This window comes from Mobula hypostoma, chromosome 13, assembly GCF_963921235.1.
Source record: "Mobula hypostoma chromosome 13, sMobHyp1.1, whole genome shotgun sequence".
Classification (NCBI taxonomy): domain Eukaryota; kingdom Metazoa; phylum Chordata; class Chondrichthyes; order Myliobatiformes; family Myliobatidae; genus Mobula; species Mobula hypostoma.
In genome coordinates this window covers 50,662,699-50,680,837 of record NC_086109.1, presented here as the reverse complement: position 1 = coordinate 50,680,837, position 18,139 = coordinate 50,662,699, and the positions used below count along the sequence as shown (strand labels likewise).

The 18,139-nt window shown below is 44.0% G+C and overlaps 1 protein-coding gene across 2 annotated transcripts in view; it reads right to left on the bottom strand.

The window, feature by feature from the left end:
* Positions 1 to 18,139, bottom strand: part of LOC134355586 (choline/ethanolaminephosphotransferase 1-like) — a 143,196-nt gene that overhangs the window by 66,966 nt on the left and 58,091 nt on the right. For both annotated transcript variants that reach the window (XR_010020129.1, XM_063065673.1), the window contains exon 3: positions 4,214 to 4,355. Coding sequence is in view for 1 of the 2 variants with exons in the window: in XM_063065673.1 (XP_062921743.1) it covers positions 4,214 to 4,355 (142 nt within the window). In the remaining variant the exon portion in view is untranslated. The remainder of the gene's footprint in view (positions 1 to 4,213; positions 4,356 to 18,139) is intronic.

The window sequence follows — 18,139 nt, the reverse complement described above, 5'->3', positions numbered from 1 at the left end:
GCTGAGGCTTTATAAGGCATTGGTCAGACTGCACAGAGTATTTGTGAGCTGTTTTAGGCCCCCTATCTATGAAAAGATGTGCTGGCATTGGAAAGGGTCCAGAGGAGGTTCACAATGATTCTGGGAATGAAAGGGTTAACATATGAGCAGCATTTGATGGCTCTGGGCTTGTACTCGCCAAAGTGTAGAAGAATGGGAAGGGTACTCATTGAACCTATCGAATATTGAATGGCCTAGATAGGGTGAATGTGGGGAGGATATTTCCTATAGTGGGGGAGTCTAGTATCTGAGGGCACAGCCTCAGAATAGAAGGATGCCCATTTAGAACAGAGATGAGGAGGAATTTCTTTAGCCAGAGGGTAGTAACTCTGTGGAATTCATTGACACAGACATCTGTGGAGGCCAAATAACTGAGTATGCCTAAAGCAGAGATTGATAGGTTCCTGATTGGTCAAAGGTTACGGGACCTACTGCTGTCAGCGTGGAGTTTACACATTATCCCACAAGAGAGTGTTTTCGGGTTTCTTCCCATATCCCAAAAGTGCGTGGGATGATTAACAGACTGCCATAAATTGCCCTTGGGGTGTGGGTTGTGGGAGAATCCAGCAGTAGTGGATGGAAATGCGGGGAGAACAAATGGGAGAATATTTCTGACAGGTTCTTCGATGGCCTCGTGGTTAATCAAGAGAATGATTCTGGGGATGAAAGAGTAGCATGAGGAGTATTTACTAATTTTGGGCACGTACTCACTGGAGTTTAGAAGGATGAAAGTGGATCTCATTGAAACCTATCGAATGTTGAAAGGCCTCGACAGAGTGGAAGTGGAGAGAATGTTTTCAATAGTGGAGGAGTCTAGGACCAGAGGGCACAGATAGAGTGGGTGTGGAGGGGATGTTTTCAATAGTGGAGGAGTCTAGGACCAGAGGGCACAGATAGAATGGGTGTGGAGATGATGTTTCCAGTACTGGGGGAGTCTAGAACCAGAGGGCACAGATAAAGTGGATATGGAGAGGATGTTTCCTCTAGTGGGTGAGTCTAGGACCAGAAGACACAGAGTGGATGTGGAGAGGATGTTTCCTACAGTGGGATAGTCTAGGACCAGAGGGCACAGACTCAGAGTAAAGTCACGATCACTGTAATAGAAATGAGGAGAAATTTCTTTAGCCAGAGGGTGGAGAAGCGGTGGAATTCATTACTAAGTTACTGGGTATATTTAAAGCAGAGGTTAACAGGTTCTTGATTATTTAGCTGTCAAAGGTTACAGGGAGAAGGCAGAATGGGATTGAGAGGGATAACAAATCAGCTATGATGCATTGGCAGAGCAGACTCAATGGGCTGAATGGCTTAATTCTGCTCCTGCATTTTACAGTCTTATGGTTTTAGGGGTCAGCACAACCAGGGTTTGATTCCTGGTCATGGAAGATTGTTAGGGGCGGAACTGTAGCGTAATGCTTCACAGTGCCAGTGACCCGTGTTCTGCCACGTAAGGAGTTTCCACACTCTCCCCACGCCCGTACGGGTTTCCACACTCTCCCCACGCCCGTACGGGTTTCCTCCGGGTGTTCTCCTTCCACATTCTAAAGACGCACAGGTTAGTAACTGGGTGTAATTGGGACGTGCAGGTTAGTAACTGGGTGTAATTGGGATGTGCAGGTTAGTAACTGGGTGTAATTGGGATGTGCAGGCTTGGGTCTGCTACCGTGCTATAGAAATAAACAAACATGAGTGGCTGGCACTGGGTGCAAACAGGTTTCATTCCTTGTTGCACCTTTCACCCCTTTCGTCAACTAGACACACTTGGAGCCTGAAATGTATTACAGTAATTCACCTTGACTACCTTCTGCAGTGTGAACAGTGGTGCAGTCACAAAAACCACTCCCCTACGCTACCTTAAGGTGTACAAAGTTATGTGGGGTATAGGTAAAGTGAATGCAAGTAGGTTAATTCCTTTCAAGGTGGGTGAAACTAGAACTAGAGGTCAAGGGTTAATGGTGAAAGGTGAAAGGGTTCAAGGAAATCTGAGGGGCAACTCTTCAATCAGAGGGTAGTGAGAGTGTGCAGTGAGCTGCCAGTGCAAGCGTGGATGCAGGTTCGATTTCAATATGCAAGAGGAATTCGGACAGGTACATAGATTGGAGGGATGTGGAGAGCTACATTCTGGGTGCAGCTCAATGGGACTAGGCAAAATAACAAATCAGCATGGGTTATGCCATGGACTCCTACCATTAACTGAGGGGTCTGTGGACCCCTGGACTGAAGGGCCTTTCTGGAATGAAGATGCCAGAGACTGAGGAGCAGAATTAGGCCATTCAGCCTGCTCTGCCATTCCATCATGGCTGATTTATTTTCCTTCTCAAACCCATTCTCCTGCCTTCTTCTCGTAACCTTTGACACACTAAACAAGAACCTTTATCAGCCCCCACTTAAAATATACCTAATGATGATGTCCACAGCTGCTTGTGGCAATGAATTCCACAGATTCACCACCTCCTGGCTAAAGGAATTTCTCATCTTTGTTCAATGATGTCCCTCTATTCTGAGACTGAGTCTCCTGGCCCGACTCCCCCACTAAAAGAAACATCCTCTCCACATCCACATCCACTCCATCTAGGCTTTGTATGCCACTGGTATTTCTAGGGTTAATTCTTGATCGGGAATGGCTGGTGGATCGGAGGGGGATGAGGACGTTACTGACTGTGATGCATTACGGAACGGCCATTTTGATAGGCTGCAGTCATTGTGTGTGCACCCGCAAGACCGCTGTTTACCGGCGTGTTCCACATTGAGGGCCCCCAAACCACCGTCACAACTTGTGCTGATAAAATGCAGAGCTGGGCTTCAGTGACGTCAAATCTGTCGGTCAGGGAATAATTAGAACTCAGTGAAATAATGCGCACAGAGCAAAAATGCACCAAGAGGCATAAAGCATGACAGCTCCTTGCAATGATGGCCAAGGTCCACCCCACAGCATCTCAAAGGACAAACTGGGCAACATTGGGTGGGCGTTGCCAGAGGAAGGTTTCCCTTTGTACACAGCGAGCGATGGGTCGATGGAATGCGCTGCCAGTTATGGTGGTTGAAGCAGGTACATTAGGGGCATATAAGGGAAGAGGACTCTGTGGGAGGGAAGGGTTAGATTGATCCTGGAGTAGGTTAAATGGTTGGCACAACACCGTGGGCCAAAAGGCCTGTACTGTTCGATGTTCTAAGTTCAAATTATTCCCTCATTAGGAGGTAGGATGCAGAAGATTTAGAGAGGGTGCAGAGGAGATTTAGCAGGATGCTGCTTGGATTGGAGAGCATGTCTTACGAGGATAGGCTGAGCGAGCTAATTAATGTAATTACTGGAAAGCATAGAGAGGATGTCAAAGTTAGCTTTTTTTAAAAGTGCATTGAGTGGTGGGTACGTGGAACTCACTGCTGGGGTGATGGTAGAGGCAAGTACATTAGGGACATTTAGGAGACTCTTAGATAGGCACATGCATGAATGAAAAATGGAGGCTATGTGGGAGGGAAGGGTTAAACTGATCTTGGATCAGGTTAAAGGGTCAGTGCAACATTGCAGACCAAGGGCCTGTGCTGTTCTATGTTCGATGCTCAAATTATTGCCTCATTATAGGAAGGATGTGGAAGATTTAGAGAGGGTACAGAGGAGGTTTACCAGGATGCTGCCTGGATTAGACAGCATTATGAGGAGAGGCTGAGAGAGCTGGTGCTTTTCTCTTTGGAGCAAAGAAGGATATGAGGCAATTTGATAGAGGTACAGATCGAGCGGACAGCCAGAGACTTTTTCCCGGGATGAAAATGGCTAATACGAGTGGTCATACTATCAATGCGATTGATGGAAAGAATAGAGAGGATGTCAGAGGAAGTTTTTTTTTATACACAGAGTGGAGGGTGCGCACAGGGAAGAGTTAGATTGATCTTGGAGTAGATTAAAAGGGCAGCACAACTTCGTGACCAAAGGGCCTGTACTGTTCAAACCTAAAGTGGAATTTGTTAGCAAAAGCAGCTAGGTGACCCATTCAAAAGGAAAAATGTGCATAGAAATCACTTGGGCTCTAACAACACTCCCCACCTGAGGGGTCCATGGTTGAGCCCAAGGGGAGGAACAGGCCAGTTACACCTTAGGTATTCAGGGAACCTCCAGCCACCAGGCATCAGGGTGGGGGGAGAACAGTTTGTGGATTTTCTCAACCTGGCCAATACTTACATGCCGAAACGCAGCGTCCCGGAGACGTATGTCTGCCAGTGAGCGCAGTAGAACATGAACACGCCGGCGAAACAGCAGAAGAACATCCAGTCTGGGTTGGTGCCCAGCTGCACAGCTATACATATCCCGAGGACGACGAAGACTGCGGGCAGTAAGGGGCAAGAATTTATTGAAAACAAAACGTGCTTCAAGCAAACTGTGGACACAAGAAATGCTGGAAATGTTGAGCAACACGCACAAAATGCTGGAGAAACTCAGGTCAGTCAGCACCAATGGTTCAAGTGATATCCTTCATTAGGGCTGTAGGGGAAGGGGGCAGAAGCCAGAATAAGGTGGGGGGAGAAGCTGGCAGGTGATAGGTGAGACCAGGTGAGCTGAATTCCTCCACATTGTGGATGTCACGCTTTAGAAACCCTGCCGGCATTGATTACCGCTATTCCAATACATCACAGACACTCAGTGCATACTTTATTAGTATGCTTGTACACATAATATACCTAAATCAGTCCATCATGTTGCTGTTCAGACCAAACATCAGAAAGGGGGAAGAAATCTGATCTAAGTGATTTTGACCATGAAATGATTGTTGGTGCCAGACGGGGTGGTTTGAGTATCTCAGAAACTGCTAAACTCCCGGGATTTTCATATGGTCTCTAGAATTTACAGAGAATGGTGTGAAAAACAAAAAAAAACAACCAGTGAGTGGCTGTTCTGTGGGAGAGAACACCTTGCTAATGAGAGAGGTCAGAGTTTCAAGCTGACAGGAAGGAGATAACCACATGCTACAGCAATGGTGTGCAAAAGAGCATCTCTGAATACACATGTTCAACTTGAAGTGGATGGGCTACAGCAGCAGATCACTGACATACACTCAGTGGCCACTTTATTAGGATTGGGAGGTATCCATATAGGTCAGCTCTGGCACAAACACTCCTGTCAATGCAACACCCAGATCAGGTTAAAACAAGTGTTCAATACTGTGTGGCAACAAGATGGACTGTGGAAGTGGAGATTGGTGAGGGAAATGGGCCTCTGAGGTGAGAAAGTTTTGGTTCAAGCTTTGGTTCAATAGGCATGATTAGAGAAGGACTGTGGAAGGTGGTATGACAGAATAGTCCACTGAGATTTTAGAGAGAGATTATTGAGACTTGGTTGTCACAAAAGCATGAGAGGCTCCTGGATGTTTCTGGGATTGAGATGTTTCCAAAGGGACAGGGAGAAAGGTAAAGGAATGGCATTGCTAAACATGAGGCCTTCGGTTGGTCAGGGTCGACCATGGATGTTGCATCCTAGCTGTCTAGATACACAAGCCTGGGCAGTTCGAGATGGAGAGCAAGCTGTTGCCCATGTAGCAGGCTCTCCCTCTCCATGCAGCTGATGAACCCAAAGGAATGGCAGAGACCAATACAGTTGGAACCAGCAATATTGCAGGAGTTGCCAAGTCAGCATCGAACTGCCCTAGGAACTCCAGCTCCTATTTTTCAGAATTAGAATCAGGTTTTATTTCCTCAGAATTTACTCCCAAACCTTCTCCATACGTGGGTAGAGCTGTGAGGCAGTGGAGGATTGAGATCAGAATTTTCCTTCCAGATGGGCTGCCAACCACAGCCAATGAGGCCCACCTGCCTGAGGCAACTGGTTTTAAGACACCAGTAACCCACCTTTGCTCCTCCTGTCAGTAGAAATGGTTCTGCAGGGATTAGTAGCTCAGCCACATGTGAAGGCCAAGAGCTGGACTTGGTGGGGAACATTTAATACATAGTACAACAACCTTAAGGAACCAGTGATAGTATCACAGCTACAGAAAGAGGGGAACCTGTGGAGATATTGTCCACTGAGTCAGTGTGGGGGTTAATCAGGAACAGGAAAGGAACAGTCACTATACTGGGAATATTCTCTATACCACCTCTCCCAACCAATAGCAACAGAGACACTGAGGTGCCGATCAGGAAGCAGATTTTGGAAAGTTGCAAAATATCAGGGTTGCTGTCATAGGAGACCTCAACTTCACTAATATTGATTGGCACCTTCTTAGTACAAAAGGTTTAGGTGGGACACAAATATGTCCAGGATGGACTCCTGATACAATATGTGAACAAGCCAACCAGAAGAGAGAAGCTCATTTACTCTTTCATGCCTTACAATCTTATTTTCTACAGGGTAAAGTCCACCTTCCATGCAATTACAAAGAAGGCAGAACAGTGTCTATATTAGACCATATGACCATAAGATAAAGGAGCAGAATTCGGTGATTTGGCCATTGAGATTGCTCCGCCATTTTATTATGGCTGATCCACTTTTCCTCTCAGCCCCAATCGCCTGCCCCCTTCCCTTCCCTGTTCCGGTGGACGAGTGTAGATGCTCGGCGAAGCGATCTCCCAATCTACAGAACAAGCAGGATATCCCAGTGGCCACCTATTTTAATTCCACTTCTCATTCCCATTCCGGTATGTCCATCCATGGCCTCCTCCACTGTCGTGATGAGGCCACACTCAGGTTGGAGGAACAACATCTTATATTTTGTTTGGGTAGCCTCCAACCTGATGGCATCACATCGATTTCTCAAACTTCCGGTAATGACCCCCACCCCCTCCTCTCCATTTCCCATTCCCTTTTCCCTCTCTCACCTTGCCTGCCCATTGCCTCCCCTGGTGTTCCTTCCCCCTTCTTCTTTCTTCCATGGCCTTCTGTCTCTTTCACCAATTAATTTTCCAGCTCTTTAAATCATTTCAGCCCCTCCAGGTTTCAGCAATCACCTGGTAGTTCACTCTCCCCTCCTCCCATCTTTTAAATCTACTCCTCAGCTTTTTTTTTCCTCCAGTCCTGCCGAAGGTTTTCAGCACGAAAAGTCGACTGACCTTTCTTCCAGAGATGCTGCCTGGCCTGCTGAGTTCCTCCAGCATTTTATGTGTGTAACACACAAATTATTGTACTTTTCATGTCTTTATTGAATACATCATTTAATCATTCAGTCTCAGCTGGAAAAAGTATGTGAACTGGTAAAATCTCCTTTAGCAGCAATAACCTCCACCAAATGTTTCCTGTAGCTGCTGATCAGATACATAATGTGAGGAGAAATTTTAGACCATTCCTCTATACAAAACTGTTTCAGTTCATCAATATTTCTGGAATACGTTGCATGAACAGCCATCTTCAGGTCATGCCACAGCATTTCAATTGACTCGGCCATTCCAAAACACGATTTTCTTCTTTTTAAACCATTCTGTTGTTAATTTACTCTTGTCTTTCGGATCATACTCTCGTTGCACCATTCACCTTCTATTAAGCTTCAGATGACGGACTGCTACCCTGACTCCTGCAGACTTTGTCAGTAAATGAACTTTGTGTCTTTTTTTTAATAAGACAGGGCACCTCTACCTCCAGGACTCCCACACCTCCAATCTTATCTCATTGATTGGAATACCTGACCCCAAATCACTTTTGTAGAAGTCATTACTCAGAGGTTCACATACTTTTCTGAACCTAGACTCTGTTTAAATGATGTACACAGCATTGTTCAGAAGGGCGATTGTTTGTGTCTCATTAGTTTAGACAGATTGTGTTTGTCTGTTATTGTGACTTAGATGAAGATCAGACCATATTTTGAGTCATTAATGCAGAAAACCAGGTAATTGCAAAGGGTTCACAAATATTTTCTTGCAACTGTATGTATATTAAATAGTTAAATTAAAAAGTGGAAAAAAAGCAATATAATGAAAAAGGTGAGGTAGTGCTCATGGGTTCAATGTTCATTTAGGAATTAGTTGGCAAAGGCTGTTCTTGATTCGCTGAGTGTGTACCTTCAGGCTTCTGTACCTCTCAACATTACATCCTTGCTTTTATATTCTAGTCCCCTTAAAATGAAAGTTAACACAACATTTGCCTTCCTCGACACAAACTCAGCATTCAAATTAACCTTAGGGGAATCCTGCACAAGGACTCCCAAATCCCTTTGTATTTTCTTTGTATTTTGTATTTTCTCTCCATGTAGAAAGCAGTCAATCCTTTCATTTCTTCTACCAAAGTGCATAACCATACCATTCCCAACACTGTATTCCATCAAGAAAGTCTGCAGATGCTGGAAATCCAAAGCAACACACACAAAGTGCTTTGTCCATTCTCCTAATTTGTCAAAGTCCTTCTGTAGCCTCTACTTCCTCAAAACTACCTGCCCCTCCACCTATCTTCATAAGGTCTTCAAATTTTGCAACAAAGCTATAAATTCCATAATCTAAATCATTAACAAATAACGTAAAAAGAATTGGTCCCAACGCAGACCCACTAGTGAAACACCACTAGTCAGTGGCAACCAGCCAGAAAAGGCTCCCTTTATTCCCACTCTTTGTCTCCTACCAATCAGCCACTTCTTTATCCATGCTCGAACCTTTCCTGTAAAACCATGGGCTCATAGCTTGTTAAGCAGACTCATGTGAGGTACCTTGTCAAAGTCCTTCTGAAAATCCAAGTAAACAACATCAACCGATTCTCTGTTGTCTATCCTGCTTGCTATTTCTTCAAAGAATTCCAACAGATTTGTCAGGCAAGATTTCCCCTCAAGGAAACCATGCTGACTATACCCTATTTTATCCTGTGTCTACAAATAGCCTGGACATCATTCTTAATAATTGACTCCAACATCTTCCCAATCACTGAGGTCAGAGTAGCTGGTTTATAATTTCCTTTCTTCTGCTTCTCTCCCTTCTTGAAGAGTGGAGTGACATTTACAATTTTCCAGTCTTCCAGAACCATTCCAGATTCTAGTGATTCTTGAAAGATCATTACTAATGCCTCCTTAATCTCTTCAGCCACCTCTTTCAGAAAGATGAGGTGTACACCATCTGGTCCAGGTGATTTCAGTTTCTCAAGAACCTTCTCTTTAGTTTTGATAACTTCACACACATGATCCCTGACACCTGGAAACTCCACTATACTGCTGGATCCTGACAGAAAATCTTTCCTACCAAAAGCATGTACAACAGTTCATCTCTGTTGTATAAGGAGAACACACATCATAGTACAACAGTCTCTGCTTTATTATTTTGTACATTATTGAACATTGGTACATTATTATCAGGTATATTATTATTCTGTATTTTATTATTAAGCCCGCACACTGCTAAGTGTGTTTTTAAATGCTGCATTAACAAATGAATTTCCCACTCGGTATCAATGAACTACTTATTATTATTAGCATCTTCCGCGGTGAAGACTGATGCAAAATATTTATTCAGTTCCTCTGCCATTTCCTTGTCTCCCATTACTACCTATCCAGCATCGTTTTCCAGCGGTCTGATATCCACTCTCGCCTCTCTTTTACACTTTATGTACCTGAAGGAACTTTTGGTATCCTTTTTAATATTATTCGCTAGCTTACTTACGTATTCCATCTTTATCTTCCGAATGACTTTCTTAGTTGCCTTCTATTGGTTTTTAAAAACTTTCCACCAATTTTCTCTCTATTATATGTCCTCTCTTTTGGTTTTTATGTTGGCTTTGACTTCTCTTGTTAGCCACAGTTGTGTCATCTTGTCTTCAGAATACTTCTTGCTCTTTGGGATGTATATATCCTGTGCCTTCCGAATTACCTCCAGAAATTCCAGCCATTGCTCCTCTGCCCTCCTCCCTGCCAGTGTTCTTTTCCAATCAATTATGGACAACTACTCTCTCATGCCTCTGTAATTCCCGTTACTTCACTGTAATACTGATACATCTGACTTTAGCTTCTCCTTCTCAAATATCAGGGTGAATTTGATCATATTATGATCATGTGCCCCAAGGATATTTTACCTTATGTTCTCTAATCAATTCTGGTTCTTTGCACAACACCCAATCCAGAATAGCTGATCCCCTAGTAGGCTCAACCACAAGCCGCCTGAAAAAGCCATCTTGTAGGCATTCTACGAACTCCCCCTCTTGGAATCCAGCACCAACTTGGTTTTCCCAATTTACCTGCATACTGAAATCTTCTGTGACTATTGTAACATTGCCTTTCTGACATGCATTTTCTATCTCCCATTGTAAATTGTAGACCACATCCTTACAATTGTCTGGGGTTCTGTATATAACTCCCATCAGTGTCATTTTACCTACAATGATTCAATACCTTTGTCACTTCTTTCTAAGAATTTGATGTCATTTTTTTTTACCAACAGAGTAATGCCAGCCCCTCTGCCTTCCTGCCTGTCCTTTCGATACAATGTGTATCCTTGGACATTAAGTTCCCAGCTATAATCTTTCAGCCTTGATTCAGTGATGCCTATAACATCATACCAATCTGCAACTGTGCTGCAAGTTCATCAACCTTATTCCATATACACCACACATTCAAATACAACACCTTCAGCCCTGTATTCACCCTTTTCAATTTTGTCCGCCTTTTACATTACAACTCATTCTGTTGTCTACAGTTTTGCCCTATCATCAACCTCTCTGTTAGGAGTCCAGCACATTGCCTCTATTTGTCAACTAACTACCTTATCTTCAGCACTCATTCCCCTGTCAAATTAGTATAAGCCCACCTGAACAACTCTAGCCAACCTGCCTGCAAGGATATTGGACCCCGCCCCAGGTTCAGCTGTAACCGGTCCCTTTTTGTACAGGTCATACCTTCCCCAGAAAAGATCCCAATGATCTATAAATCTGAATCCCTGCCACCTGCGCCAGTTCCTCAGGCACACATTCACCTGCCAAATCATCCGATTATTACACTCACTGGCAAATGGCACAGGCAGCAATCCAGAAATTACTACCCCGGAGGTCCAGCTTTCTATCTAGCTACCACAAATCTCTCTTCAGGACCTCCTCACCTGGTCTACCCATGATATTGGTGCCAATATGTACCCAGATTTCTGGCTGCTCATCCTCACCCTTGAGAATGCCATGGACCCGATCCGAGATATCCCTGAACCTGATACTAGGGAGGCAACAAACCATCCTAATATCTCTATCAGGACCTCAACTGTTCCCCTGACTCAGGAATCTCCTACCAACACTCCAGTCCTCTCCACCTCTCTGCTCTTGAGCCATAGCACCAGGCTCAGCACTGGAAACTCTGTCACCAAAATTTCGTTAGGACTTTGAGGAGAAAGTCACCAAAACCACTCACAAATTTCTATAAGTGCACCGTGGACAGCATCACCATCTGGTATGGAGGGGCCACTGCACAGGACCGGAAAAAGCTGCAGAAAATTGCCAACTCAGCCAGCTCCATCATGGGCACTAGCCTCCCCAGCATTGAGGACACCTTGAAAACGTGATGCCTCAGGAAGTCCGTATCCATTATTAAGGACCCCATTACCCAGGACATGCCCTCATCTCATTGCTACCATCAAGGAGGTGGTACAAGAGCCTGAAGTCACACTCAGTGTTTCAGGAACAGCTTCTGCCCTCCGCCATCAGATTTCTGAATGATCTATGTACCCACAAACATTCCTTAGTATTTTTCCCCTCTCTTTTTGCACTACTTATTTAATTTATATTTTTATATATACTTACTGTAATTTATAATTTTTGTTATGTATCGACATGTACTGCTGCCACAAAACAACAAAGTTCATGGTACAGTGCCTATAAAAAGTATTCAACCCCCTTTGGAAGTTTTCATGTTTTGTTTTACAACATTGAATCAGAGTGGCACACACAAAATGCTGGAGGAACTCAGCAGGTCAGGCAGCATCTATGGAAAAGAATACAGTCGACGTTTCAGACCGAGACCCTTCATCAGGATTGATTTGACTATACTCTATTCCATAGGTGTTCCTTGGCCTGCTGAGTTCCTCCAGGATTTTGTGTGTGCTGCTTTAGATTTCCAGCATCTGCAGATCTCCTCTTGTTTCTGATGGAATAGCAGTGATTCAATGTTGTGATAAAGTATGTAAAAGGGTTAACACGTTAAACAATAGCAGCCTGTTTTTCTGAAAGAAACCGCTGATGCTCAACAGATGTGCTAATTTTGTTATTCAATGCTGAGCAATATTTCTTCTTGAAGGTAGCCAGCCAGGGTTTCAGAATGCTTATCTCCTTGTGTAGTCATGCAAAGATAGGACAGCTCCAGTCTGTTTTGTGTATGTGAGGCCATTATGCCTATTCTGTAATTTGTCTTTCGAGACTGTCATGTGGTAGATAACCTTGCCTGTCTTGCTGTCTTGTGTGGCAGTATTTGAACGAATATATCCATTTGTAAGGGGAATTGTGAGTTAGTTGGTGGATCGGACAGGAACAGTCTAGTGATTAACTGAGTAAGCCCCGGGTGCTTTGAATAAAGAGCTTGTACTTATACGGTCTCTGAGTGACTTTATCCGGATTCGACTTCCACAGTTGTAAAACAATAAAACATGAAAACTTCCAGGGGGGTGGGGGGGGGGGGTGAATACTTTTCTCGATACTGCATATGCCAATGATATTAAACCTGAAAACCTGATTCCAATTTCACTCGAATCAAATGCAGATCACTGGAGTTTCTGAATCAAGTAAGCCCACCGTGAACACTTCTATCCTCCTGGGTCTTCATGAAACAATGTTAAATAAAACTGGACCATTTGGGTCCAAGTCCATAGATCCCTAAAAGTTGCCGCGCAAGTTTATAAGGAGCTTAAGAAGGTGAATGATGGGTTGGGCTTCATTAGTCTTGAACTCTTGACTGAGTTCAAGAGCCGTGAGGTAATGTTGCAGCTCTATAAAACCCCTGGCTGGACCACACTTGGGAGTGTTGTGTTTAGGTTTGGTCACCACATTATAGGAAGGAGGTGGATGTAGAATGGAGGTACATCAGGATGCTGCCTGCGATGGAGAGCATGTCTTATAAGGAGAAACTGAGTGAGCCAGGGCTTTCCTCTTTGAAGCAAAGAAAAATGAGAGGCGACATGATCGATGATGACAGGTCTAGATTGAGTAGCCAGCCAGAGACCTTTTTGTAGGGCAGAAATGGTTAATACAAGGTGACTGGAGGAAAAATATAAGGGGATGACAGAGGTAAGGTTGTTTTTTTTAATATATAAAAACAGAAAGTGGTGGGTGTGTGTCACATCCTACCAGGGGAGGTGGTAGAGAATGTTTAATAATAATACATTAGGAACATTTAAGAAGCTCTTACATAGGCATATGGATTATGGAAAATGGAGTGCTGTGTGGGAAGGAAGTATTACATTGATTTTAGAGCAAGTTGTGTCTTTGGCACAACATTTCAACATATTCTATCTCCTTGCAATCTTGGACCATAAAAACACCAAAGTGCAAGTCCCTGTGCACGGGTAAGCTCACTGTATGCTGAGCCGAGTGTCTCGTGTCTGTCTGGGCAAATTTCACACTGCCCAGATCAGGCGCATTACTGGAGACCAAAACTCCCCTGTTACTGAGTCATCTACTACCACATCAAGTACTCTGTGTATAAATGGTCCTCCAGAGGAATACAAGAGCAAGGATATGATGCTGAAGTTTTATATGGTATTGGTCAGATTACACTTGCAGTATTGTAAGCACCTTTAGGCCCCTTATCCAAGAAAGATATCCAGGCATTGGAGAAAGGTTCTCAAGAATCCCAGGAACTAAAAGGTTTAAGAATAATAAGCATTTGATGGCTTTGAACCTGTACTCACTGGAGTTTAGAAAAATGAAGGGGGTATCTCATTTAAACTTATCAAATATTTAAAGGCCTGGATATGAAGTGTGTACAAGAAGCCAAGATGTGGAGATGCTTCCTATAGTTGGGGAGACTAGGATCTGAGGGCACAGCCTTAGAATAGAGGGATGTCCATTTAGAACAAAGATGAAGAGGAATTTCTTTAGTCAGACTGGTGAATCACTGGAATTAATTGCCACAGTCATTAAGTACATTTAAGGCAGAGATTGTAAGGTTCCTGGTTAGTCAGGGCATCAAAGGTTAATGAGAGAAGGCGGGAGAATGGAGTTGAGAGGGATAACCAAACGAGCAGAATTACAAAGAAGAGAAAATCTGCAGATGCTGGAAATCTAAGCAACACACACAAAGTGCTGGAGGAACTCAGCAGACCAAGCAGCATCTATGGAGAGAGTACAGTCGAAATTTTGGGCAAAGACCCTTCATCGGGACTGGAGAAAAAAAAGATGAGTAGCTTTAAAAAGTGGGGGGCAGGGAGGGAGAAATACAAGCTGATGGGTGTGAAACTGGGACGGAAAAAAATGGAGTCAGAGTAAGAAGTGGGAGGAGGGGAGGAAGAAACACAAAGTGATAGGTGAAACTGGGAGTGGGGCGGGGGGTGAAGTGGTGAAGTAAAGAGCAAGGAAATAGATTGGTGAAAGAGATATACCTTGTATTCTGTCCGGGTAACCTCCAACCTGATGGCATGAGCATCAATTTTTCGAACTTCCAGTAATGTCCCTCACCTCTCTCTCCTTTACCATTCCCCACCCCCTTTTCCCTCTCTCATCTTATCTCCTTACCTGCCCATCACCACCTGTTGCTCCTCCCCCTTTTTCCTTCCATGGCCTTCTGTCCTCTCCCATCAGATTCACCTTTCTCCAGCCCTGTATCTCTTTCACCAATCAATTTCGCAGCTCTTTACTTCAACCCTCCCAGTTTCACACCCATCAGCTTATATTTCTCCCTCCCTTCCCTCCCACCTTTTAAAGCTACTGATCTTTTTTTCCTCCAGTCCCGATGAAGGGTCTGGGCCCGAAATGCCAACTGTATTCTTTTGCATAGATGCTGCCTGGCCAGCTGAATTCCTCCAGTATTTTGTGTATGTTGATGGGCTAAATGGCCTAATTCTGCTCCTATATCTTATGGTCGTCAGAACCCTTTTGAATTGTTCATCCTAAACCATTGTTGTCTACTGCTGGCGACCTCTAATAAAGGGAAAGATTGCCTGCAAGATTCAACTTTATACAGTGCCTTGTATGAAAATTCATCCCCCACCCTTTGTTCACACGAGTATTACAACCAAGGATTTTGATCAGTTTAACTTCGAATTTGTATTTGTGAACCAGATGCACCTTTTCTCCATAGTAGAGCCCAAAAACAGGGAAAATGGTAAAGCATGAAAAACAAATAAATCAGAAACTGAAATGTCAGCAGTTCCGACGTACTTATCCCCCTTTTTCAGTACTTATTTGAACCACCTCTCGCAGCAATATCAACCAGTAGTCTTTTTGGATACATCTCTATGAGCCTTTCACAAGGTGACAAAACAAGATTTGCCCATTCCTCCTTGCAAAATTGCTCGAGCTGTGCCAGGTTAGCTGTGGAGCGGCAGTGGACAGCAATCTGAGGACTTGCCAGAGATGTCCGATCAGGTTAAGGTCAGGACTCTGACTGGGACACTCAACGGCATCAATTTTCTTCATTTGAAGTCACTGCATGGTTGCTCTGGCAGTGTACTTCATGTCTCTGTCCTGCTGCAAGATGAACGTCCTCCCCAGTTTAAGCTTTCTGGCAGAGGCCAGCAAGTTTTTCATCCAGGATCTCTCTGTATTTAGCAGCTTTCATCTTCCCATCAATCCTGTCCAGATTTCCAGTCCCTGCTGCTGAAAAACATCCCTATTGTATGATGCTACCTCCACCATAATTTACAGTAGGGATGGTTACCTGGTTGATTTACGCCACACATGCCACTTAGTGTTGAGGCCAAAATGTTCCACTGTAGTCTTATTTCACCATAAGACCTCCTTCCACATTTTTACAGTATCTTCTAAGTGATGCTTTGCAAAGTTTTTAGGGGTAAGGATATGTTTTTTTCTTTAGCAACGGCTTCTTCCATACATAAACTTTTTGTGCAAGACCTTAGAGATTGTGGAGCCGTGAATTTCATCTCCAGTTGCAGCCACTGACTTCTGCAGCTCACCCAGTGATTGTCAGCATCACAGTGGCCTCTCTTACAAGTACTCTTCTTCTCTGGCGACTAGTTTTAGAGGGGTAGCCTGACCTAGGCAGTGTGACTGTGATTTCGTATTATTTCATGATGACTGCACTGAGCTTCGAGGATGTTCTGTGCCTTTGAGATGCTTATGCACCCTTCCTCAGATGTTACCATTTCTTTGACTTGCTTTAAGTGCTCCTTTATCTTCATTTTGGTTTGGCCTGTTGAAAATCTACCATACTTTAGGACCTTACGGAGAGAAGGGGTATTTATTCAGGTGATCTTCCAATTTTCTACATCAACAAATTTGGTGAGTTGGTAAGGTAATGCACAGTACTGAACCTGAGGAAAGTCGGCATAGTAATTACAAAGGGGATGAATCCTTCAGCCTCACAATATTGGTTTAAATTTATAGTAAAATTGTAGACAGGTTTTGGAATCTTTCTTTTGGATTTGATGGGAGGCATAATGTTTTGTAGATTGGCTCAAAAAATCCTACTGAAATACATTCTAATTTTAGAAAATGAGACAGTAAAATATGAATACAGTTCTGGGGGCTGAATACTTTTTCAACGCACTGTACATTCACGTACCAGGAATTTGTTGACAGGGCGCCACATGCAGCAAAATACACCAAAAATTAAAATAAAGTTGGAGATGGAAGTGTAGATTGCAATAAATACCAGCATGTATTTACAATGTAAACAGCAATACAGAAAGTGGTTTACAGTGTTCACAGTGCATGCAGTGACAAGAGTAATACCTAGAGGGGATAAGGGAGGCTAGCTAGGATGGTTCATCAGATAACTGCCCGTAGGAAGGAACTTTTAAAATGGCATGCAGTTTTTGTTTTAATATTTCTAGAGAGTTTTTCCAAAGCGCAAACATGAGGAAATCTGCAGATGCTGGAAATTCAAGCAACACACATCTAAGCTGCTGGTGAACGCAGCAGGCCATAGCAGCATCTATAGGAAGAGGTACAGTCGACGTTTCGGGCTGAGACCCTTCGTCAGGACTAACTGAAAGAAGAGAGAGTAAGAGATTTGAAAGTGGGAGGGGGAGGGGGAGATCCAAAATGATAGGAGAAGACAGGAGGGGGAGGGACGGAGCCAAGAGCTGGACAGGTGATTGGCAAACGGGATCTGAGAGGATCACGGGACAGGAGGACTAGGGAGAAAGAAAAGGGAGGGGGGAGGGGAACCCAGAGGATGGGCAAGGGGTATAGTGAGAGGGACAGAGGGAGAAAAAGGAGAGAGAGAAAAAGAATATGTGTATATAAATAAATAACGGATGGGGTACAAGAGGGAGGTGGGGCATTAGCGGAAGTTTGAGAAGTCAAAGTTCATGGCATCAGGTTGGAGGCTACCCAGACGGAATATAAGGTGTTGTTCCTCCAACCTGAATGTGGTTTCATCTTTAGAAACATAGAAACATAGAAAATAGGTGCAGGAGTAGGCCATTCGGCCCTTCGAGCCTGCACCGCCATTTATTATGATCATGGCTGATCATCCAACTCAGAACCCCGCCCCAGCCTTCCCTCCATACCCCCTGACCCCTGTAGCCACAAGGGCCATATCTAACTCCCTCTTAAACATAGCCAATGAACTGGCCTCAACAGTTTGCTGTGGCAGAGAATTCCACAGATTCACCACTCTCTGTGTGAAGAAGTTTTTCCTAATCTCGGTCCTAAAAGGCTTCCCCTCTATCCTCAAACTGTGACCCCTCGTTCTGGACTTCCCCAACATCGGGAACAATCTTCCTGCATCTAGCCTGTCCAATCCCTTTAGGATCTTATACGTTTCAATCAGATCCCCCCTCAATCTTCTAAATTCCAACGAGTACAAGCCCAGTTCATCCAGTCTTTCTTCATATGAAAGTCCTGCCATCCCAGGAATCAATCTGGTGAACCTTCTTTGTACTCCCTCTATGGCAAAGATGTCTTTCCTCAGATTAGGGGACCAAAACTGCACACAATACTCCAGGTGTGGTCTCACCAAGGCCTTGTACAACTGCAGTAGTACCTCCCTGCTCCTGTACTCGAATCCTCTCGCTATAAATGCCAGCATACCATTCGCCTTTTTCACCGCCTGCTGTA